The following is a 26,891-nucleotide window of genomic DNA, read 5'->3' as shown; positions in this document are numbered from 1 at the left end:
TTTTGGAGATGGAAATGTCATTTTCCAGAGGACTTGGCACCTGTCCACACTGCCAAAAGTACCAATACCTGGTTTAAACACAACAGTATCACTGTGTTTAATTGGCCAGCAAACTCGCCTGACCTTAACCCAATAGAGAATGTATGGGGTATTGTAAGAGGAAGATGAGAGACACCAGACTCAACAATGCAGACGAGCTGAAGGTCGCTATCAAAGCAACCTGGGCTTCCATAACACCTCAGCAGTGCTACAGGCTGATCGTCTCCATGCCACGCCTCATTGATGCAGTATTTGATGCAAAAGAAGCCCCGACCAAGTATTGAGGGCATTTACTGAACATACATTTCAGTAGGCCAACATTTCGGATTTAAAATCATTTTTTCAAGCTGGTGTTATAAAGTATTCTAATTTACTGAGATAATGACTTTTGGGCTTTCATTGGCTCTAAGCCATAATCATCAACATTAACCGAAATAAACACGTTAAATAGATTACCCTGTTTGTAATGACTCTATATAATATATGAGTTTCACTATTTGGATTGAAAAACAGAAATTAATTAACTTTTTGATGATATTATAATTTTGTGAGATGCACCTGTACATTTGCCTTACCCTTGATTTTTAGCCAAACATAGTTAAAGAATAAAACACCACTATAAGGGCAAACACACGATGTGCTGCATTTGGAAAAAACATTGCACATGAAGACATTAAAGAAAAAGCAGCACATTCTTCAAATAGTTACTCTGTGTGTCACTGGATATTATGAAATACAAGTAAACTTCACGCAATAATTGCTCTTTGTTCGCTGTCTCTTTCAATTCAGATACATTGCTCATGCTTGGACAAATAACTAATTTGTCTTTATATATCTCTTGTTTCTAAAAGAGAATCTGTCACCAGGATTTTCAACCTAATCTGAGAGCAGTGTAATGTGTAGACTTGAGACCCTGATTACAGTAAAGTGTCACTGGGCTGCCTGCTGTAGTTTTAATAAAATCACCGTTTTAGGCTTTGTTTCACAACCGTATTTTCAGTCCAAGTGCCATCACATGAAAAACTTAACAGCACACTGACCTGTTATTCAGTGAGGCTGTTCAGATGATTGTTTTTTTTCACTCAGACTTAGCATCCACGTGAAAAAAATGAGTGTTATTAGAACCACAATCCAAACAAGCGCAATGTAATTAGGCCTTCCTCAGACAGATTGCTGATAAAGAAGTGAGATAAGCAGGGAGACAGTGAGCTACATCACCAGGGCTGTGTCCCATTTTCTGTTTGCGCTGCTCACTGTCTCACTGCTCATCTCACATTTTTATCAGCAATCTGTCTGAGGAAGGTCTAAGGGTACGTGTCCACGTTCAGGATGGCCGGCGCTTTGGACGGAGCAGAAAACTCGCTCTGCCCAAAGCTCCGCCTCCTTCTGGGGACGCGATGGTGCCGGATGTGTTCATTGCACACATCCGGAATCATCGCACCCCACACATAGGGCCCTGTGTTTTACCTTGCGGCGGCGCAGCATCGCCACAAGGTAAACAGACATGCTGCGATCTAAAAAGATGCACCGCATGTCCGGAGTCGCAGGGCCGCCGGGTGCGTGTTACCACGCATAGTGGAGATAGGATTTCATAAAATCCCCTCTACTATGCTGTAACATCTGGACGCTGCGTGTTTGACGCTGCGACTCAACGCAGCGTCAAACACGCAGCGTTTCCTGAATGTGGAAATATTCCCTTATTGTCTGACCAAAACATTGCCCTTGTTTGGAATGCGGTTCTAATAAAGCAACACTCATTGCATTGCATGTTTGTAGTGCCAGATCCCTTATTTTGTGTTCACTTATGGAGTGCTTTACTTATGGAATTTTTTTTTTTTTTACTGTAGTAGTACAGTGTCCTATTGTTAGGGCTGGCGGAATGCGCCGAATAAATATAAAGATAATAAAAGGTGCGTTCGCAGCCTGGGGTCCACCATGCAGAGATGGAATCTGCTGCTAAGTAATGGCAGCACTATATGGCGGTACAACGCCTGACAACTCGGGTTCCGTCACCCGGTATGAACAGATGCGAACTCTGTTGCTTCACAGAGTCACAGGGAAACTAAGGAAACGCTGTGCCCTGTTAGCAGTCACAGGTTGCAGCAGATGGACGCTAGTTGATCCCTGAAATTCACCCCCATTATGCTGGTGATTGATCCTGCTCTGACCCTCGGTGGCTTTTGAGCCCGCGCCTGAGGATGCCCTGAGTCAGATTCTGAGATCAAGCAGGAATTCCCACCCTACACTGACCGGTTGTCAGGCCTAATTAAAGATTACTGCACAGAGTGCATACAGCGCTGCACAGGCGGACGCCACTAACCACCCTTACAAGGGTTAGGAAAGCGCACTAATTGCGCACGGTGCCACACTGGCGATCGCTGCTGGTTAGGCGCAGTAAGGATCATGCTCTTGTGTTAAGGCACTGTCAGGCGCTAGGTAGCTTCAACATTCGTGAACATTCAACAACTCTAGGAATGGGAATGATTAAGGAGCAATCACCCGAACAGGCATACAACCACACACACACGATTACAGGTTTATACTAGAGCATGGCCAAGCGGCCAGGCAATCCTTTTATAGATGTAGCCTTCCGGGTCCAATCAGGGCCACTACAGGAACTGAGCATGTGACCTCCGACCTCCAATGAGATGTTGTCCTACGGGCATGCTCAGTAGATGAAAAGCAGGACTTAGTCCCTGGAACATCTGCTCGCCGCTGATTTATGCTGGTTACAAAGGCTGAACTTGGGACGGAAGCCGTAACCAGCCGCACAGTATCAGCTTCAGTCAGATGCTGGGACCGATGTCTCTGCTTAGCAGTCTCCACTTCGGCTGGGGAAGAATGGGAGACTGCAGAGGACATGGTTCGAGATTCCCCCTGTGCAGCAGCAGGAACTTGACACCTAACACCTATATCCCTCTTTCTTCTTTTCAGGAGATTATTACTGGAAGACTTGAAAACTTGCTTCCATGTACTCTTTATTCATGAGCTCTATATTGTTTGGCAGCCTTCTGCCTATGCATAGTGTACACAGAAAGCTGACAATAAGTGATGAGGGATGTGTTATACAGAGCTCAACATTCAGACAACAGGTAGATCTGCAGAAGAGAAAACAGTGAATTTATCAAAACTAGAGCAAGCAGCTCTGCCCCTATACCATGCTGCTGTCAGTTGGGGTAGCAAAAACCTGAAGCCTGGTGACAGACTTCCTTTGCATACAAGTAAGGGAAGGTTTTTATGCAGGACAGTTCATGGGTTAATTGCCACTGCTGTCCTCCAGCTTTGTAACTTATGTATAGGGAATCTTTCAGCAGGTTTTTACTACCTCATCTGAGAACATCATGTTGTAGGCAAAGAAAAGCTGAATCCATTTATATTACTGGGTGCAGCTGTTCTGACACAGAGTTTTTAGATTTAGCATAAAGAAGAGCTGAAAAACCTGCCCCCGTCCACCTCAGGTTCTGTATATACAATGTCCATAGACAGTGAGCTGCTTATCACAGGAGAGGCGTGTCAGACCAGGAGGCACAAGCTGCTGTGTCCCAGAAATGATAAGGTACTGGTGCTAAAACAATCATTGCAAGCAAACAAAATCTTGGAGCTTGATAAGAGATGCATTGCTGAAATCTGCCTCATGCTGCCTTCAGATTACATAGCAAAAACATGCTGACTTATTCCCTTTAAGACTTGGTCATCTAGTTAAATCTAAGTTACATAGACATACAAATATGGTTAATGTGATCTCTAAAACATAATTCTTCCATGTTTAGTTGGGCAACAACCTGCACAGCAGGGATAAGATTTGTCGAGTTTGCGGTTGAACTGTTAACCTGTTAAACTGTAAAGCGCTGCGTAATATGTTGGTGCTATATACCGTATTTTTTGCTTTATTAGACTCTCCAGATTATAAGACGCACCCCAAACTTTGAGGAGAAAAATAGGAAAAAATGTTTTTTAATAAAATGATGATGCTTCTTATAATACATGCATCTTATTGCTTACCCGGGGTGGTGGCTGTGGTGAAGCGGGGACCCAGGGTCACTGCTGGAGAAGGCAGGAGTGGGGTGAGGCTGCAGGCCACAGGCTGGGATGAAGGGGTGTCTGGTGGTGCTGTGGGTGTCTGGCGCTGCTGCCCGTGCTCTGCAGGTGTCTCAGATGCCCTATGGTGCTGTGGGGGTGTCCGTCACTGCTGCCCGCAGTGCTGCTGCAATAGTCTCCAATGCTGCCGGGGCTCTGCCAACATTTTGTGAAAGGCCAGAGCCCCTGCAGTCCCATGGTTTCCTGTGCAGTGGACTCTAGGAAAATGGCTGCCACGCAGATGGAGATCTCGGGAGATGAGATTTCCTCACTGAAATTTCATCTCTTGAGATCTCTGTGCCAAGATCTCCATCTGGGCATGCACCGCCCCCCGTGACCATTTACCCAGAGTCCACCACAAAGGAAACCATGGGACTGCCGGGGTGGGCCCTGGCAGCATCGAAGACCACTATAGCAGCATCGTGCAGCACTGGCCACTCACCCACAGCACCAGAGACACTAGCAGAGCACCGGACACCCACTGTAGCACTGCAGGACACCCCCGCAGCGCCGCCAGGCACCGGAGACACCCTCAGAGCACTGGATAGCAGCGCCGGACACCTACAGCACTGCCAGACACCCCTTCATATCAGGCTGCAGCCTGCATCAATGGTACTGAAATTTTGAGGAAAAAAGTGCATCTTATAATTCAAAAAATAAGGTAAATAAAGATTATTATTATTACAATTCAGCACTAAGCGCTGGGTTAGGCCTGTGCATTGTTCTGCAAATGATACAGTCCAAACAGTTACAGTGGCTTGTAAAGGTTTGGGCACCCCTGATCTGAATTACTGTTATTATGAACAGATAAGCATGTGGAAGATTAAATGATCTCTAAAAAGGCTAAAGTTAAAGATGATACATTTTCTTTGTCCACACACATTTGTCTACACACATTTCCAATAGTCCAGAATACTAAGCAAAATTTGAGTGAGAGCTGCTCTATGATTGCTGCAAAAGACCTTCAGAAAGATTTACCAGACTCTGGAGTTGTTTAGAGACACTTGCACAAATATGGCCTTCGTGGAAGAGTCATCAGAAGAAAACCTCTCCTGCATCCTAATTATAAAATGCAGGGTCAGAAGCTTGCAAAAGAACATCTAAACAAGCCTGATGCATTTTGGAAACAAGTCCTGTGGATCGGTAATGTTAAAAGAGAACTCTGGCCTCAATGATCAAAGGTATGTATGGAGAAAAAAGGGCACAGAATTTCAGGAAAACAACATCTCACCAACCATCAAGCAAGGGGGTGGATCAATCAGGGCTGCCACTAGGAATATTGGGGCCCCATACTGGCACAATTTTTGGGGCTCCTTGAGACTCCGCCCAGGCTCCAACCCCAGCCCAGGCTCCACCCCTCAAACTGTCCACAGTCCCACCGCTCTCTCTTGGAAAAACTTCACTTCTCAAAAATCACACATTAACAGTTGCAATCACCAGATCACACATATAGACAGCAGCTTTTGTTTTGGCCAAAAGATTTTTCTAATCTGCCAACATGATAAGGTAGACTCTTTTGGCCGGGCCCTACTCTATGCTAACCTATAAAAATTTGTTAAAAAATGCAATACAATTTAGGTATATTTTTATTTATTTTTCAATTTTTAAAATGACCAATAATATCACATCCAAAGGGACAAATATCACCACACTATGACCAGACACCATATTACCACCACATAGTGACCTACAGTACAGACCAAAAGTTTGGACACACCTTCTCATTTAAAGATTTTTCTGTATTTTCATGACTATGAAAATTGTACTTTCACACTGAAGGCATCAAAACTATAAACTAATACATGTGGAATTATATGCTTAACAAAAAAAGTGTGAAACAACTGAAATTATGTCTTATATTCTAGGTTCTTCAAAGTAGCCACCTTTTGCTTTGATGACTGCTTTGCACACTCTTGGCATTCTCTTGATGAGCTTCAAGAGGTAGTCACCGGGAATGGTTTTCACTTCACAGGTGTTCCCTGTCAGGTTTAATAAGAGGGATTTCTTGCCTTTTAAATGGGGTTGGGACCATCAGTTGTGTTGTGCAGAAGTCTGGTGGATAAACAGCTGATAGTCCTATTGAATAGACTGTTAGAATTTGTATTATGGCAAGAACAAAGCAGCTAAGTAAAGAAAAACCAGTGGCCATGATTACGTTAAGAAATGAAGGTCAGTCAGTCTGAAAAATTGGGAAAACTTTGAAAGTGTCCCCAAGTGCAGTGTCAAAAACCATCAAGCGCTACAAAGAAACTGGCTCACATGAGGACCGCCCCAGGAAAGGAAGACCAAGAGTTACCTCTGCTTTTGAGCATAAGTTTATCCGAGTCACCAGCCTCAGAAATCGCAGGTTAATAGCAGCTCAGATTAGAGACCAGGTCAATGCCACACAGGGTTCTAGCAGCAGACACATCTCTACAACAACTGTTAAGAGGAGACTTTGTGCAGAAGGCCTTCATGGTAAAATAGCTGCTAGGAAACTACTGCTAAGGACAGGCAACAAGCAGAAGCGACTTGTTTGGGCTAAAGAACACAAGGAATGGACATTAGACCAGTGGAAATCTGTGCTTTGGTCTGATGAGTCCAAATTTGAGATCTTTGGTTCCAACCACCGTGTCTTTGTGCGAAAAGGTGAACGGATGGCCTCTACATGCCTGGTTCCCACCGTGAAGCATGGAGGAGGAGGTGTGATGGTGTGGGGGTGCATTGCTGGTGACACTGTTGGGGATTTATTCAAAATTGAAGGCATACTGAACCAGCATGGCTACCACAGCATCTTGCAGCGGCATGCTATTCCATCCGGTTTGCGTTTAGTTGGACCATCATTTATTTTTCAACAGGACGATGACTCCAAACACAGCTCCAGGCTGTGTAAGGGCTATTTGACCAAGAAGGAGAGTGATGGGGTGCTACGCCAGATGACCTGGCCTCCACAGTCACCAGACCTGAACCCAATCGAGATGGTTTGGGGTGAGCTGGACCGCAGAGTGAAGGCAAAAGGGCCAACAAGTGCTAAGCATCTCTGGGAACTCCTCCAAGATTGTTGGAAGACCATTCCCGATGGATACCTCTTGAAGCTCATCAAGAGAATGCCAAGAGTGTGCAAAGGAGTCATCAAAGCAAAAGGTGGCTACTTTGAAGAACCTAGAATATAAGACATATTTTTTTAGTTGTTTCACACTTTTTTGTTAAGTATATAATTCCACATGTGTTAATTCAAAGTTTTGATGCCTTCAGTGTGAATGTACAATTTTCATATTCATGAAAATACAGAAAAATCTTTAAATGAGAAGGTGTGTCCAAACTTTCGGTCTGTACTTTATATATATGTAATATTTTTTTCCTTAATATACTAAACAAATGTGTCTTCTTTAACTTGAAGCCTTTTAGATATCATTTCATCTTCAACTATATATTAATGAGTTTATGCATGTTTTGAATTCTGAATAATGACCTATTTACATTTCCAGTACAACTAGACGACGCAGAGGCACCAGTTTTCAGAACTGCAAATAATAGTATTGATGACTGTCCAGATACAACTTTTAATAGGATATGTCAAGGTGGTGCACAGCTCAAAGTATATCATACATTTAATAAGTAGAAAATGAAAATGTAGAACTCGCCCATTTCCTTTGAATTAAAAGTCCTTTATTCCACACACATGGACATCATTCTTTGCGAACACTGATGTCCATGCGTGTGAAATAAAGGACTTTTAATTCCAATTATATGGGTGACTTCTGCATTTCCATTTTCTACTTATTGAATATTTCTTTTACAATGCCTGGTATTAGTTCTTCTTAAATTTGGGGTGTAGTCACAGCTCAGCAATGGTGACATTGCTAATTTAATACCTCTACAAAAAAGGAAAGCATAAAATAAATCTCTACATATATGATTGGCTTGTTACTTGTATGGGTAGTTATACAAATGTGTACAAATAACGTGTTAGTGCTAAAATGTCACTTTGTGAAACATGAGATTTATTGAACTGACATACCAATACAATGCAGTAAAAAGCTAAGGACCACTTTACACCTGGAGTCAAATACTTTCAGCTTCTTTTTTTCACCTTCCCTCCAGGTATTAGTCTCTAAAACAGGTCGAGTCTTGAATGGTAGCTCTAAATTAAAGCCCTGGAGACTTAACATAACATTTCAGACTGTACTTGGCAAAACTTGTTCTAATTATTACATAGTGAAGTATCCTATAATATATTGCTAAAAATATCAGTGGTTTACAAACGGGCAGCACTTATTGACCCATATTAAATTCATGAAATGTTGACTGTTTATATTAATCTCTTAACAATCCAGAAAAAGATTCCTTATCATTTTATTCACATGAATATTACACACATATGTACAACAAAAAATAAACGATAAACGTAAACCACCAGCAAAGACATAGTTTGTACCATAATAATGGTTGTGTTTAATATTAGTCACATTATATTAATATTAATTAATATTTAATTTTAATTAAATAATTTTAAAAGGGTTGTCTTGTTTTTCCTATTATTACTTCATAGGCTCAGAGGCTGACAAGTATAATAAACTGAGTTTTACTCCCCATGTCTATTCCCATTGCTTATTCTCCAGTGCTTTAAAATTTCTGGATTGGCAGCAGCAGTGATGTTATGTCTACAAATCTTGTAACCTCTGCAGCCAATCACTGGGTGCAGTGCTCCTGCCAATTTTGATGGCATAAGCCATTGATCTCAGTGATTGGATGCAGCACTGTCAACATGACAGCAATCCAGCCGGTCAACAAAGATTTGAGCAGTAGTAGAGAGTCGTCGATGGACCTGGTGAGGATAAGTAAAAGCTCAGTTTGTTATCATTCTCCTAGCTTATAGAGTGATATAAATAAAAATAGTACACCCCATTTAACTGTTTTATCAACTATTAGGATTTGTTAATATTAAAAAATGTAAAAAAAAATCCATGATAGTAGGTGTTGTACAATAGGAAGCAATAGTAAAAAAATGTATACATGACAGATGAAACACAACTCTTTGTGAACCTGTCTTGCATTCATGTTTTGATCAAAGCATTCCAATCACAAACTGGCATTCAGTGATTTGCTACAATTTGCTAAAAATGTAACATATTCCATTTTGGGTTTGAAAACAGATGATAGACAAAAATTGTACTAAACTGAAAAGTATGAATAACAAGTAACACAAATGTTTTCATGACATTTAAATCAAACATAAATAGTACTTACCTACTATGCAAATGATCAATTCCAGGACAGTCATTATCTGTACCAAAAATAACATAGAAATATTGAGTGCTAGAGTATTAGTGAGAAATGATTGAGTGTTAGACATAGAATGTAATTGCTTTATATTATACAGGAATTCCAATACTAAATGGAAGATATTTATAAATTGCCTATACCTGATTGATAAATGACTCACTTTTATGGCACATCTATAATCACCTTTCACATTCCTATTCTTTCTATTATTCCCTCTTCTGTATAAATACTCACGGTTTGACTATGTATTCTAATTTATGATTTACAATTTGCAAATGAAGTCCATAAACTACAATATACCACACCATTCAAGTATATATGGTGCTAACTAGCGTCATTAAACACACTACTATTTTCTTTTGTTTGTAGGTGAGAAAATTCTGGTTGATTTTTTTTCTATATTTATGGTATATGTTACAAAATGTGTGCAAATGTGAGAAGTGCTATTTAAATTAATAAGTAATTGAGTTTAAAAAATATTTTTAAAACTATGTTTTTTGAGAAGTGGTCCTAAAACAGACCTTGTGATCCCCACTGCTGACTATAACCCATTTAGAGAATATTTCATTTATGAAGACTCTTATATAGTGATCTTGAGTCCCTGCTTATGAAGCTGCAGTACAATGCTGCTGGGTGGTAAAGTATCAACTATATTGAAGGTATACCATGTGTATGTGTGCAAACAAACACACATACACACATGTATATCTACATCTATATATGTACAGTATATACATACTGTGTATTGAGCCACAATAGCAGCACTATTAAAGCACCACTCCAGCATTATTTTTTTCGCACCGGTGGAGTGGTGCTTTAAATGTAATTCCCCTGCCTACTGTCTCATACTCACCTGCAGACACCATCATTTTTCAGTGTTGCTACTGTTGTTCTACGATGAAAAGTGACATGCCGGCAGTTCCAGTGTATCATGGAGCGGCGTGTTTGTCACTTTTCAATAGAAGACTATAAGAGCTTCGTTCTGCCTCTTATAGACTTGCCTTGAGAGCTTGTGATGTGGCTTCTGACTTTCAGCTAGTCAGAAGTTGTGCTCACAAAACGACACCTCAGGACTGGAGCGGTGCCGAGAAATGGTGAAGCCGGAGGGTGAGTATATGACAAGGGACAGGGGACTTACATTTAAAGCGCCACTCCAGTGCCGAAAAAAAAAAACGCTGGAGTGGTGCTTTAACAATTTCAGTTTCCAGTATGGCACCTTGAATAATAATACAATTGCTATTCAAAGTGCTGTTTAATTGTGATTTATATAAGATATAGCCCTAATATATTGTAAGCAAAAAACATACCTTTGCCATGGCCCTAAAACCATTCCTCGCTATTTTTGCAGGGTGTGTTAACCTGCTAAACGAGGCTATTGCCAATAGTGAATAATAAAGTCTTGCACTTGGTTTGCAACAATGTTTAAGTAAAATACCCAAAATTAAAGGCCAAAATTATGATTCAATACACTTCCTAAAATATATTGAGACAAAAAAAGGGGAAGTACAGAACCAAAAGTATAATGAAGATATTTTATTCACAATGAGTTAAAATTGAAGATCACCGGTATACATAAGGGGATCAAACAAGGCAGAGTGAGCTCCAAGCAACCCACACAGTAGTTAATAGTAATGACAACCACATGCAATATCAAAAGAAATAATATACCTCAAACAGGCCAAAGTATTTAGTGGTTTTTTAGGCATATAATAGACACAGGTGCAACAGCAGGCTTTGGATTGTTAGAGTAAATCTCAGAAAGACCAGTATAATAAAAGTAAAGACTGCCTAAGAAGGCTAAAGGTTACTAGTGCTAAAGTGCAAGTGCATGACCTGTAAACATATTCATAATGTCTGAAAAAATATATATATGTCCTGCAGGGGCTAGGAGTGACTTGTACTTAAGTGCAAATGCATAATTGTTGAACAAATCTGAATACATCATAGTCCTTGTGAATACCAGAGTATAGAGTATAAAGGCGATAATATCGTGCTATCTTTTACCTGCGCTGTGGAAATTGCTAGAAGGAGAAACCCCGATGCGCGTTTCACTTGTCGCTTTCTTCTTTAGTCTTGCTTAGTATGTAGTGACCCTGAAGACACTTCTGCAGTGTCTGAACCCTTAAGCAGTGTTGGTGGTGCCTGATCCATTTCCTGAGACCTGTGTGTCTGAACAAAAAACAATCTCCGAAGTCCACGTTGTCTGAATCCTGCCTGGCAGTGACTGTGGTCCCATATCCCCATCCAACGAACCCAGCAGCTGCGGTACTGGGGTTCTGCGGTACTGGCAGTTCAAGTCTGACTCCATCTTCAGGAGCTCCAGTGAACACCAGGTATCCACTTAACGACGTCCCTCCTAGGCAAGCCGAACTCGTGGCACAGTGGGTCCACGAAGCAAGTGTGCCACATGCAAGCATGACACATGTGTCTAATTCTGCACCATCTATTAGTTGTTTTGGAGGCTATAATTTTCAACTAAATTTTTTGAGCCATGCCCCTAGTTGCCAAACTATGCTCCTCTACCCTAGGTCATGCCTTCTTTTCAAGTGAGACAAATATAAATGTGGTGCATAGCGACTATTTTGACACAAATTCCTTAAGTATATATTTATTACTGATTGTTTTTGAAAAACATTCTTCTTAATGTTATTGATTAATATTTCTAAAATTCATGCTGCAATTTGGTCTTTTATGCATTATGTTCCCATTGACATATGCTGCCCGTGGCTCACCATTACCATTTCCCCTGATGAACCCCATTTGGATTGTCAATAGGGAAATGCATTGGGATGGGGTACCAGCCTCTTTGAGATAAGTGTCAATCTACATTTTTTGACATGGTTTCTTAATACACCTGTGCTTTAAAAGAATCCATGGTGCGATTGGGGCTACTAAGCAATTTGTCTATTGAGGCCATGCATGTATGTATATGAATTATGCTTTTTGCCGCAGGACCATTTTTCTGCCTTTGCCTTCGGTGTAAAAACCTTTCTCTCATTTGAGAGATAGGTTTCTATATGATATAAACCCTCTTAATTTGGGATATTATTTTGGTCATCTCCCTCTTTTTCTCTTCAAAATTATTTTTATTAGGGATTTTTACAGTATAGGGGATAATGGTTCAAGAAAGCAATGAAGGGAAAGTAATGTAATCAAACAAAAGAAAAGAGGAAATGGGTTAGGGAGGAAAAGGAGAGAAGGAAAATGAAGGGAAATGAAGATCATCCTAACATAGTTGCACCACAGTTAACATACAAAGTGCAAAAACAACATTAAATAAAGTATAGATTAAAAGTATTCTGGCAAAGTAATAAGACATCAAATAAAGGCACCTGTGCGTTAAAATGATCAATGGTGCTATTGGGGCTCTTAAGCAATTTGTCTATTGAGGCCATGCATGTGTGTATGTATGAGTTATGCCGTTTACCACTTCTCTGCCTTTGCCTTCCCTTTGATTTGTGATATTATTTTGGGCATCTTCCTCACCACGTTGAGACATTAATATACAAAGACACAGTAAATACATACTTATGCGAGCATTACCTCTCACTTGCAATATTGAGCTTTATTTAGATTCTTCCTTTTGGGTCATTTATGCATTAGCGCTAAACTCATGCACTTTCTTTATATCTTATATTCCAGTGGATAAATTCTACGGGATTATCATTACCAGACGCTCTATAACTCCTTTTTTGTACTATCTTCAATCCCATTTTTTCCCACTTATTACGGCCATGTTCACTATGGGAAAGTCCATGTGCTGTCTAATTTTTTCCAGGAAAGCACACGAACCATAGAGTTTCATGGATCTATAACAATTTCAATGAAAATCACAGGTCCAAGTGTTAGATTCGTGAGACCGAGAGCCTCAGAACCTGAAGACTCGCCTCTTCCGACAAGCCTACAATCTGCAGTGATCCTTAGTCTGCTGAACCGCCACACAACCAGCTCTACCCTCTCCTAGTGCATACTCACCCATCCCCTGTAGACTGTGAGCACATGCAGGCAGGGTCCTCTCTCCTCCTGTACTTGTGTGTGCCTTGTATTGCTCATGTTTATTGTACTTGTCTATATTTGCCCCTTCTCACATGCAAAGCGCCATGGAATAAATGGTGCTATATAAATGTATAGTAATAATATCCTATTTTGATGTGTCTGCAAATCAGACTTGACCATACACGTAAATAGGTATCCATGAAACACGGATGCAAATCTGAATATGCTCCTGTTTTCTGCTCTCATGTAGCTATTGTTTCATGATCATTTTCAATATAATTTGAATTTAAAAAATCTTCCATGGAGTCATTTCAATGGATTAGGAACAAACATCTCCTAGTGAAAAAACAGATGATGCAACTAAGATGTCACCTGAAAAAAAATGGTGGGCCATTTTTTCATGGATAGTAAAATTCCCACAGCTGTGACCTTAGTTCAGTCCTTAACAGTAATTGGGTAGTTTTAAACCTCAATTCTTGTTATAGGAGGAAAAGATATCGCGGTCTTAAGAAGCGCTGAGGCAAAATGGGACAAGGCAATTAAAAATTAAAAAGCATAGACCTTTATTAAAACACTCCACAACGCATTTCAATAGTGGCACACTATCTTTATCAGGTGGTATAACAACTAGTGATAAGATAACTCTACAACCCACACAAGTGGCTCAGGTAGTGCAGCTCATCCAGGATGGCACATTAATGCAAGCTGTGACAAGAAGATTTGCTGTGTCTGTCAGGGTAGTGTCCAGAAGCTGTAGGTGCTACCAGAAGACAGGCCAAATTAACAAAGCAGGGTGTGATTATTACTTAAAAATTAACTTTTAATATTATTCTTAAAATAGTGTAAATATCCAAAATGAAAAAAACATACAAATACAAAAAAGGACTCACAAAAATTCACATTCATAGGAATGTTAGGCCACAATATCCCCGAGACTTTAGGAGCCAAAATCATATGCCAGTCTCTAGGGGAAAAATTCTCACCACATGAGAATCATATAACATAACCAATCACAAACCGCCTGACTTAAAGATTCTCCTTCCTATCAGGAGGTTTAGGTAGAATCAGTTTTACTAAGATAAGAAATGGCCTTGTAGAATGAGACAGTGAAATACGCCTAGATTAGCGTTTTTGTAACTGTGTAAGGGTTAATACATCTCTTTTATCATAGCGCGGCTTTTGGGACTCCAAGCTATCGGTCCAATGCGGCGCTGTACCTGGACTCCGGAAGTCACTTAGCAACAGAGACACTCTGACCAGAGTTGTAAGGTATGGTCTTGTGGTGCGTTGTTATGGAAACAAATTCGCACATGTCACCGGAAGTGACACGTACGGTTCAGCGAAGCGTACCACGCTGGGCGCTTAAGACATGACGTCAGCCCGGGAGCCTGGGTAAGAGCTCGGCGGCTATTTAACAGCAGCAAGTGCTGATTTTCAGAGATTGCCTTTTTACCCACGCATTTAGCATCCCCCACAGAGCTGAAGGGACAATACAAAATTTCCCCTGATGAGTAAATGAAACGAAACGCGTAGGGAAATGTATTCTTTATATTGGGGTTAAGTAAACCACTGGCAGCGTGGGCTTGTGTGTGGCAGGAATGTGCCCCCCTCCCGGATGCAGCGCCAATACTGAGTGGTCACATCCTCACTAGACAAAGAAAGTCCAGACGTGAGATCGTTCCAATCTATATGTCAATCACTGTTACTGCGATTCATCCAACAATGGATATCTGTGATATGGGATATGCGGTTTGTGATTGGTTATGTTATATGATTCTCATGTGGTGAGAATTTTTCCCCTAGAGACTGGCATATGATTTTGTCTCGGGGATATTGTGGCCTAACATTCCTATGAATGTGAATTTTTGTGAGTCCTTTATTGTATTTGTATGTTTTTTTTTTGTTTTGGATATTTACACTATGTTAAGAATTATATATTAAAAGTTAATTTTTAAGTAATAATCACACCCTGCTTTGATAATTTGTTTTTGGATTGGTGGTCTTTGGAATTTTCCAGGAGACAGGCCAGTACACCAGCAGACGTGGAGGGGGCCGTAGGAGGGCAACAACCCAGCAGCAGGACCACTACTTCAGCCTTTGTGCAAGGAGGAACAGGAGGAGCACTGTCAGAGCCATGCAAAATGACCTCCAGCAGGCCACAAATGTGCATGTGTCTGCACAAATGGTTAGAAACCATCTCCATGAGGATAGCCTGAGTGCCCGACGTCCACAGATGGGGGTTGTGCTCACAGCCCAACACCGTGCAGGATGCTTGGCATTTGCCACAGAACACCAGGATTGGCAAATTTGCCACTGGCACCCTGTGCTCTTCACAGATGAAAGCAGGTTGACACTGAGCACATGTGACAGACGTGACAGAGTCTGGAGATGTTGTGGAGAGCGATCTGCTGCCTGCAACATCCTTCAGCATGACTGGTTTGGAGGTGGGTCAGTAATGGTGTGGGGTGGCATGTCTTTGGAGGGTGGCACAGCCCTACATGTGCTCACCAGAGGTAGCCTGACTGCCATAAGGTACCGATATGAGATCCTCAGACCCATTGTGAGACCATATGCTGGTGCCGTTGGCCCTGGGTTCCTTCTAATGCAGGACAATGCCAGACCTCATGTGGCTGGAGTGAGTCAGCAGTTCCTGCAAGATGAAGACATTGAAGCTATGGACTGGCCCGCCTGTTCGCCAGACCTGAATCCGATTGAACACATCTGGGACATCATGTCTCGCACCATCCACCAACGTCACGTTGCACCACAGACTGTCCAGGAGTTGTTGGAAGCTTTAGTCCATGTCTGGGAGGAGATCCCTCAGGAGACCATCTGCCGCCTCATCAGGAGCATGCCCAGGCATTGTAGGAAGGTCATACAGGCACGTGGAGGCCACACACACTACTGAGCATCATTTCCTTGTCTTGAGGCATTTCCACTGAAGTTGGATCAGCCTGTAACTTCATTTTCCACTTTGATTTTGAGCATCATTCCAACTTCAGACCTCCGTGGGATATTAGTTGTGATTTATGTTGATAATTTTTAGGTTTTATTGTTCTCAACACATTCCCCTATGTAATGAATGAAGATTTACAACTGGAATATTTCATTCAGTGATATCTAGGATGTGGGATTTTAGTGTTCCCTTTATTTTTTTGAGCAGTATATATATATGATGAAAATATGACTAAAAAATTATATAAAATCACATTACTGACTGACAACGTTATCTATTGTTAAATTAAGACCATGTGGAGCCAAAGTACCAAATTTGAAAATCCAGTAACTTTCCTTATTAATGAGACTTCCCAAGCTATCTAGATACAGGAAAGAAATATATCTTGGTACCTTGGTACTTCAGTTAGCCATTAAAAGGTATCAACCACTGAGGACTCTCAATTCTAAATATCAAGCTATCTAGAACATTGTCAGTGACCTGATCAATGATAATGAGACTCAAACATTTAGGAATTTTCTGATGTGCAATGCTAAAATGCTTAGATACACTATGCAACTGATACCCATTACGTATAATATGACAATGCTTATTAAGTCAGGCATGCATAGTTTGAATATTACTACATAATGCAGGCCACAAGTGCATTGTAAAAGATATATTACAAAAGTCGACTGACAATCAGCATGGCAAATAATAACATAAGTAGTGCCCGTTGTGTTTGATGCAAAAGTTTTCACCCCATGTAATATAATTTGCATTAAAAAAAAATCTTCCATGGGGTCATTTTATTGGCTTAGGAACAAACATCTCTTAGTGAAAAAAAAACAGATGATGCAACTAAGATGACACCTAAAAAAATGGTAGGTCATTTTGTCATTTGGTCAAAATTCCCACAGCTGTAGCCTTAGATTACTCCTTCTTGACAGTAATTGGGTAGTTTTAAACCTCAATTCTTGTTATGTCATACAGAGGCAAAGTCACCATGAATTTAGACAAATCATTGAAATGCAAAGGAAATCCCTAAAAAAAAAATTGCTCCAAATCATATGCTCTGTTGGGTTCATAAACCCAGTGAGACACTGCAGGCTAAAGGTATGACCTAAACATACTGTGCAGCAATACAAAAGCCAGACCCAGGGTGTGACTTTTACTTTTCAACCCCAATGGGTACACCACTGCAGACAGACATTCCAATTCTACATCCTTACAGTTGTCAGCCCAGTAGTAGCTGACAATTGAGCATATCAGCTAATGGAATTGCATCAGTAGAACATTTAAAAAGTTTCAAGCAATACTATTCACCTCAAATTACGAAAGGAACTATTATGGTACATTCTGTTTATGTAGTGTGTCTAAGGCTGCTTTCACACACCAGTTTCTTGCCATCAGTCACAACGCATCGAATGTTGAAAAAAAACGGATCCGTCGCAGATTGTGAAAAACTGATGCGATGGATCTGTTTTTTCGACGGATCTGACTAGCTGATCCAGCTAATTGGATGCTAAAAAAATTGGAGCATGCACAGTTAAAAAAAAAACCAGAATTCGTTGCCGGATTCTGTCATTTGACCGATCTGGCGCCATAGGGTTCCATGCTAGCAAATGACGGATGGCGACGGATCTGTCACTGTGCGTTTTTTTGACTGACACAAAAAACGCTGCTATGTCCGTTTTATCCGGCCGCCGGACAAACAATTTTCGACGGATCCGGCGAAAAACAGATGAAACGTGAGACCATCCGTCCCAACCCATCTTTAATACAAGTTTATGAGAAAAAAACGGATCCAGCGGCAACTTTTACCGAATCCGTTTTTTTCAAAATTCGCCGGATTGTAACTGACGGCAAAAAACTGATGTGTGAAAGCAGCCTTACGAGACCCATCTCAATCTTTTAAGAAAAACTCCCCAGAAGGAGCCATTAGGTACAATAACACAAATTGAGTTCAAGTTGAGTCCATTTGTATTTTTCTTGTAGAAATGTCCTTTTTCTCAATTGGGCACTACATCCCTGTGCGCATCTGAAATATATGGATACTGCTGAAAAAAGGGCAGAGGAAATACACTTGAACTTAGTTTGTGTTCTTGTAGTTTATGGCTCTGTTGGGGATGGCGTCTAATTCAGATGAACCCTCAAATGCACAGAATAAATACTGTGTAAACATATAATTATCCAAATGATTCATAGTTAACCCCTTAACACCCAATGACATGCAGTGTCTGTCATTGGGTGTCTCCGCCTGTTTGGTGCAAGCTCCGGCGATGAGCCTGCACTTTTTTCTGACACACAACAGCTCATCTGATCAGCTGTCATGTGCCTCAAACAGCCGAGGGTGGAATCGTGATCTACCCGTGGCTTTTATCATATTAAATGCCGCTGTCAATCTCTGATAGTGGCATTTAACATGCACATGCCGTAAGAGCATCGCAAAACACGCCCATCGGTGGGTGCCTGTGTCACTTACCCGCAGGTCGAGAATGGGTTGGCATGACAACCCGGGATCTGCAGCAGACCCTTGTGCTTGTCATAACCAGATTGATATGAGCACCACCCAGTGGTCAGCACTCATAACAAGTGAGCATTTCTGCTACACAGAGCAGGGCTGCAGCACAGGATACCAGAAGCTAGTAAGAAATAAAAAAAAATGTTTTTCAAAATATAAAAAAATAAAAACAAATATAAAAAAATACACATATTTGGTATTGCTGCACTCAGAATCTCCTGATCTATCAATAAATAAAAAGAATTAATCAGATCGGTAAACGGTGTAACACACAAAACTCAAACGCTAGAATTACATTTTTCTGGTTGTCCCAACATCGCATTAAAATGTAATAACAAGCGATCCAAAGATTGTGTCTACAACAAACTGGTATTAATAAAAACATCAGCTCGATGCGCAAGAAATAAGCCCTCAACCAGCCCCAGATCACAAAAAATGGAGACGCAAAAGGTTTCGGAAAATGGCAACTTTTTTTTTTTACAAACTGTTCAATTTATTTTCACCACTTAAATAAAAAAAGGACATATACATGTTTAATATCTATGAACTCATAATAACCTGGAAAATCATAAATGGGAGGTCAGTTTTAGCATTTGGAGAACATGGTAAAAGAAAGAAAAAACAATAATAGAATTGCACTTTTTTTGCAATTTCACCGCACTTTGAATTTTTTCCCGTTTTCCAGTATAGTATTTGGTAAAACCAATCATCTAATTCAAAAATACAACTCGTTCCTCAAAAAACAAACAATCACATGGCCGTATTGACACACAAATTAAAAAGTTATGACTCTGGGGAGAAGGGGAGCAAAAAACGGAGAAATGTCATATTTGTGCAGACAGCTGTAAAAATGTTAAGTGTACTATTGTACTATGATAACAATTTAAAATAAATGTCTTCAACAAAAGTCCCTACTGAAATAATACTAGTTCTACGGGTGCTGCTACAATCAAAGTACAGTATCTGTGTATGGGGATAGAGTGCTAGAGAGATTAAACAACCACTGATGATTCTGGATTTGTACTTTTCCTGTGTTATAGGAAAGGAAACATTTACAACATGCTTTGCTAGAATTCGATTTTCTGCAGTTTTACTTTAACACTAGATCTGCATTAAACATTATAATATAGGTTGAAAATACCATGAAAGAAAATTGTTTAAAAGGAAAAACACCACTATGCACTCACCTGTGCCACTAAAGAATAAGGTTTCTGAGAAGTTAGCTGACTGAAGTCTATACAGCAAGTAAAGACATAGCAGAGAATCTAGCCGTAAAATGAAGAAAGTTTCCCCTCGGGCACCCAGCAAAGCCTAGACTCTGGAAAGGTGATCTATAAAATCATATTCTTGATCAGATTTTGTGTGACGTAGCAAGAATGCAAATGTGACATTTTAATGTATTTGCATCACAGGTATATTAACCCCTTCATGCCCCAGCCTATTTTGACCTTATTGACCTGGCCGTTTTTTGCAATTCTGACCAGTGTCCCTTTATGAGGTAATAACTCAGGAACGCTTCAACGAATCCTAGCGGTTCTGAGAATGTTTTTTCGTGACATATTGGGCTTCATGGTAGTGGTAAATTTAGGTCGATAATTTTTGCATTTATTTGTGAAAAAAATGGAAATTTGGCTAAAATTTTGAAAAATTTTGCAATTTTCAAATTTTGAATTTTTATTCTGTTAAACGAGAGAGTTATGTGACACAAAATAGTTAATAAATAACATTACCCACATGTCTTCTTTACATCAGCACAATCTTGGAAACAACATTTTTTTTTACTAGGAAGTTATAAGGGTTAAAATTTGACCAGCGATTTCTCATTTTTACAGCAAAATTGTGAGGGACCACCTCACATTTGAAGTTAGTTTGAGGGGTCTAAATGGCTGAAAATACCCAAAAGTGACACCGATCTAAAAACTGCACCCCTCAACGTGCTCAAAACCACATTCAAGGAGTTTATTAACCCTTCAGGTGCTTCACAGCAGCAGAAGCAACATTGAAGGAAAAAAATGAACATTTAACTTTTTAGTCACAAAAATGATATTTTAGCAACAATTTTTTTATTTTCCCAAGGGTAAAAAGAGAAACTGGACCACAAAAGTTATTGTACAATTTGTCCTGAGTACACCGATACCCCATATGTGGGGGTAAACCACTGTTTGGCCACAGTGCAGGGCTCGGAAGGGAAGGAGCGCCATTTGACTTTTTGAATGAAAAATTAGCTCCAATCGTTAGCGGACATCATATCGCGTTTGGAGAGCCCCTGTGTGCCTAAACATTGGAGCTCCCCCATATGTGACCCCATTTTGGAAACTAGACCCCCCAAGGAACTTATCTAGATGCATAGTGAGCACTTTGAACTCCCAGGTGCTTCACAAATTGATCCGTAAAAATGAAAAAGTACTTTGTTTTCACAACAAAATTCTTTTTGCCTCAATTTGTTCATTTCCACATGGGCAACAGGATAAAATGGATCCTAAAATTTATTGGGCAATTTCTCCTGAGTACAGTGATACCTCACATGTGGGGATAAACCACTGTTTGGGCACACGGCAGGGCTCGGAAGGGAAGGAGAGCCATTTGACTTTTTGAATTAAAAACTAGCTCCAATCGTTAGCGGACACCATGTCGCGCTTGGAGAACTCCTGTGTGCCTAAACATTTGAGCTCCCCCACATGTGACCCCATTTTGGAAACTCGACCTCCCATGGAACTAATCTAGATGTGCGGTGACCACTTTAAACCCCCAAGTGCTTCACAGAAGTTTATAACGCAGAGCCGTGAAAATAAAAAATCATTTTTCTTTCCTCAAAAATTATTTTTTAGCCTGCAATTTTTTATTTTTACAAGAGTAACAGGAGAAATTGGACCCCAAAAGTTGTTGTCCAATTTGTCCTGAGTACGTTGATGTCCCATATGTGGGGGGGGGAACCACTGTTTGGGCACACGTCGGGGCTCGGAAGGAAAGTAGTGACATTTTGGAATGCAGACTTTGATGGAATGGTCTGTGGGCATCATGTTACGTTTGCAGAGCCCCTGATGTGCCTAAACAGTAGAAACCCCCCACAAGTGACCCCAGTTTGGAAACTCAACTCCCCAAGGAACTTATATAGATATGTGGTGAGCACTTTGAACCCCCAAGTGCTTCACAGAAGATTACAACGCAGAGCCGTGAAAATAAAAAATAATTTTTCTTTCCTCAAAAATTATTTTTAGTAAGCAATTTTTTATTTTCACAAGGGTAACAGGAGAAATTGGACCCCAATAGTTGTTACTCAGTTTGTCCCAAGTATGCTGGCACCCCATATGTGGGGGTAAACCACTGTTTGGGTGCACATCGGGGCTCGGAAGGGAATTAGTGACGTTTTGAAATGCAGACTTTGATGGAATGGTCTGCGGGCATCACGTTGCATTTGCAGAGCCCCTGATGTGCCTAAAGAGTAGAAACTCCCCACAAGTGACCCTATTTTGGAAACTAGACCCCTAAAGGAAATTATCTAGATATGTGGTGAGCACTTTGAACCCCCAAGTGCTTCACAGAATTTTACAACGCAGAGCCGTGAAAATAAAAAATCATTTTTCTTCCCTCAAAAATGATGTTTTAGCAAGCAGTTTTTTATTTTCACAAGGGTAGCAGGAGAAATTGGACCCCAATAGTTGTTGCCCAGTTTGTCCCGAGTATGCTGGTACCCCATATGTGGGGGTAAACCACTGTTTGGGCGCACGACGGGGCTCTGAAGGGAGGGAGCTCCATTTGACTTTTTGAACGCAAGATTGGCTAGAATCAATGGTGACGCCATGTTGCATTTGGAGACCCCTGATGTGCCTAAAAGTGGAAACCCCTCAATTCTAACTCCAATACTAACCCCATCACACCGCTAACCCTAATCCCAACTCTAGCCATAACCCTAATCACAACCCTAACCACAACACACCCCTAGCTACAACCCTAACCCCAACACACCCCTAACCCTAACCATAACCCTAACCACAAGCCTAATCTTAACCCTATTTCCAACCCTAGCCCTAATTCCAACCCTAACTCTAATTCCAACCCTAACCCTAAGGCTATGTGCCCATGTTGCGGATTCGTGTGAGATTTTTCCGCACCATTTATGAAAAATCTGCAGGTAAAAGGCACTGCGTTTTACCTGCGGATTTACCGTGGATTTCCAGTGTTTTTTGTGCGGATTTCACTGGCGGATTCCTATTGAGGAACAGGTGTAAAACGCTGTGGAATCTGCACAAAGAATTGACATGCTGCGGAAAATACAACGCAGCGTTTCCGTGTGATATTTTCCACACCATGAGCACAGCGGATTTGGTTTTCCATAGGTTTACATGGAACTGTAAACCTGATGGAAAACTGCTACGAATCCACAGCGGCCAATCCACTGCGGATCCGCAGACAAATCCGCACCGTGTGAACATAGCCTAATTCTAAGGGTATGTGCACATGCTGCAGAAAACGCTGCAGATCTGCAGCGTTTCCACAGCTGCGGGTCCGCAGCAGTTTCCCATGAGTTTACAGTTCAATGTAAACCTATGGGAAACAAAAAATGCTGTGCACATGCTGCGGAAAAAACTGCTCGAAAACGCAGCAGTTTACATTCCGCAGCATGTCACTTCTTTCTGCGGATTCCGCAGCGGTTTTACAACTGCTTCAATAGAAAACCGCAGTTGTAAAACCGCAGTGAAATCCGCAGAAAATCTGCGGTAAATCCGCGATAAATCTGCAGCGGTTTTCCACTGCGGATTTATCAAATCCGCTGTGGAAAAATCCGCATAGGACCAGAATACGTGTGCACATAGCCTTACCCTAACCCTAGCCATAACCCTAACCCTAGTTCTAACCCTAACCTTAACCCCAGTGGAAAAAAATATATATATATATTTTCTATATTTATTATTGTCCCTACCTATGGGGGTGATAAATGGGGGGTTCATTTACTATTTTTTTTATTTTGATCACTGTGATAGGTTTTATCACAGTGATCAAAATGTACCTGTAACGAATCTGCTGGCCGGCAGATTCGGCGGGTGCACAGCGCATGTGCACGCCATTTTGGAAGATGGCGACACCCATGGAGATGACGGACGGACACCGGGAGGCTCGGTAAGTATGAGGGGTGGGGGGGAGCACGGGGGGTGTTTCGGAGCACGGGGGGTGGATCGGAGCACGGGGGAGTGGATCGGACCACAGGGGGGTTAGATAGAAGCACGGGGGGTGGATCGGAGCACAGGGGGGTTGGATCAGAGCACAGGGGAGTGGACAGGAGGACGGAGGGGAGCAGACCACAGAACGGAGGACTGGGGAGGAGATCGGTGCCTGTGGGGGGGGGGGGGCAGATGAGTGTTTCCAGCCATGACCGATGATATTGCAGCATCGGCCATGGCTGGATTGTAATATTTCACCACTTTTCAGAGGTGAAATATTACAAATTGCTCTGATTGGCTGTTGCACTTTCAACAGCAAATCAGAGTGATTGTAGCCACGTGAGGGCAAAGCCACCCCCCTGGATTAAAGTACCACTCCCCCTGTCCCTGCAGATCGGGTGAAATTGGAGTTACCCCTTTCACACGATGTGCTGGGACTCAATCATTCTGTGACACAGCAAATGCGTCACAGGTCAGATTTTTTAATTTTTTTTTACGTTTTTACAGCGCATTGTTGATTTATGTTTTGAGATTCTGTGTCGTACAGGTTGTGTGGTCTCACCGACATACGGTAAGCCACAAGGGCACTTAATTAGATACACCATGAAGGATGCCTCACATGTGTAGTATTGTCTGATATGATAACTTTTACCTGATTGTGGATGGTAGAAAATACTGCCCTTCTGCACGTTACCACACTGAGCACAGTGCAGGCAAGGGAATGTTCCCATTTTAGGTGAAGACAAGAGTAGTGGTTTCTTGGTTTGTGTAGGGCCTATGTCCGCCTTGACTAGGCTGTCCCTGAGATTGGGGAGTCATTTAAAGCATGGTAAAAAGGGGACTCTAAACTCCGGAATATTAGGATAGGCCGTTGACAACAGAGGCCAATGTTTCCTGATATTTTTATGGAGAATGAATGAAAACGGATGGTATACATGTACGAATGGTATCCTTTTGTTGTGGTCGATATTACGAGTATGGGATGGAGGGTTTAATTTTCCATTCAGTACTGATGTGGGGTATCCTCTGTTTCGAAATTTTGATGTCATGTCTGTAAACGCTGGCTGCGTGTTGCATCATCAGAGACGATGTGGTTGACGCGCTAGAATTGTGACCTCAGTATAGAATGTTTAACTGAGGGTGGATGGAAGCTCTGGTAATGTAGAATGCTATTCCTATCCGTGGGCTTTATATGAAGATCTGTAGTGAGATGACCATCAGGGTCTTTAATGACAATCGTATCCAGAAAACTGACTGAACGCCCATCGTGATTCCTGGTGAACTTAAAGGGACTCTGTCACCTGAATTTGGAGGGAACAATCTTCAGCCATAGGGACGGGGTTTTCGGGTGTTTGATTCACCCTTTCCTTACCCGCTGGCTGCATGCTGGCTGCAATATTGGATTGAAGTTCATTCTCTGTCCTCCGTAGTACATGCCTGCACAAGGCAATCTTGTCCCTTTAATGCAAGGCCAGGAATCATTGAGGATTATGAGGAATTGATTTGGGGACTCCAACGTACCCCCCAGAGACAGAATACATTGTCTATGTAACGTGTCCACTGAAGGACATTGGTGGCAAAGAGGGGGTGTTTATAAATCACCGATTCCTCAAAGTGGGCCAGATAAGCATTAGCATAGGGGGGCACTACGTTGGAGCCCATAGCGGTCCCTCTGGTCTGCAGAAAAAAGCTGTCCTGGAAAAGAAAAAAATTGTTAAATAATACTAGTGTAAGAATTTCTATACAAAGGTCAATTTGGTCAACACCCATGCTGGATGATGACAGAAGATGGTGTACAGAGTTAATACCTTCTATATGGGAAATGGATGTATTTAGATCCTTGACATCTATGGTGACTAGGATCGTATCGGGTGGTATGTCTATTGTCTGTACAAGTCCCCTCTATAATTTGTAAAGCGCTGCGGAATATGTTGGCGCTATATAAATAAAAATTATTATTATTATATTATTATACAGTATCGAGATTCTGAATGATGTTGAGGAACGCCCCAGTGTCTAGCAAAAAAGAGGGTGTATTCTGAATCATTGGAATAAGGATTATCTCGAAAAAGATAGATATTGGAGACAGAATTGACTCTGTAAAAGCCACTATGGGCCTACCGGGAGGGTGTTGTAAGTCCTTATGAATCTTAGGTAAAGTGTAGAATACTGGAGTGGCCGGGTTCTTTTTCCTAAGAAAATCCATAGTTTTGGAATCTAAGATTCCTAGATGGGCATATTTTAATAGAACAACCTCAATCTTATTACGGATATCGTGAGTAGGGTCTTTGGTAAGTTTATGGTAGATGGATGTATCAGCCAACTGCCTGGAGATTTCTGACAGGTAGCTAGATCTATCCATCATGACCAAGGCACCCCCCTTATCAGCTGGTTTAATTATAAGATTGCTATCACTCTGGAGTGTCTTAAGAGCTTGGTGTTCCACAACAGGTAAATTAGAAGGAAAAAAGAGTCTCCCCTTTTCCATGTCCTCACGAATGGTATGGAAAGAATTCTGTATGACATTAATAAACGTCTCTTGTTATGATCAGGTGACCTTGGAGCAGCATGAAAACTTTCACTGGAGTAGGTGGTAACTATACTGACCGCAAACCCTGATCTTAACACCGCAACTAGAAGTAGCCGTGGGGTGTGCATAACAAAACCTAAACACCTCGACACAGCCGGAGGACTAAATACCCCTATAGATGGAAATAGGAATTCTACCTTGCCTCAGAGCAGAACCCCAAAGAATAGGCAGCCCCCCACAAATAATGACTGTGAGTAGTAGGGGAAAAGACACACGCAGGCAGGAAACAGGATTTATCAAAAGAGGCCACACTAGCTAAAATAGGAAAGGATGGGACAGGATACTAAATGGTCAGTATTAAAATCC

At 41.3% G+C, this 26,891-nt stretch overlaps 1 protein-coding gene across 1 annotated transcript in view; it reads right to left on the bottom strand.

The window, feature by feature from the left end:
* LOC138674514 (laminin subunit beta-4-like) overlaps window positions 1-26,357 on the bottom strand; it is a 341,174-nt gene extending 314,817 nt beyond the window's left edge. The window contains exons 1-2 of the mRNA XM_069762342.1: window positions 26,117-26,357; window positions 9,346-9,414 (exon numbers count right to left, since the gene is read on the bottom strand). Of these exons, the coding sequence (XP_069618443.1) occupies window positions 9,346-9,414; window positions 26,117-26,357 (310 nt within the window). The remainder of the gene's footprint in view (window positions 1-9,345; window positions 9,415-26,116) is intronic.
* Window positions 26,358-26,891: the final 534 nt, after the last annotated feature.

Source organism: Ranitomeya imitator, chromosome 4 (genome assembly GCF_032444005.1).
Source record: "Ranitomeya imitator isolate aRanImi1 chromosome 4, aRanImi1.pri, whole genome shotgun sequence".
In the NCBI taxonomy this organism is placed as follows: domain Eukaryota; kingdom Metazoa; phylum Chordata; class Amphibia; order Anura; family Dendrobatidae; genus Ranitomeya; species Ranitomeya imitator.
The sequence above is the reverse complement of the archived record's forward strand: the minus strand, read 5'-3'. Positions and strand labels throughout refer to the sequence as shown.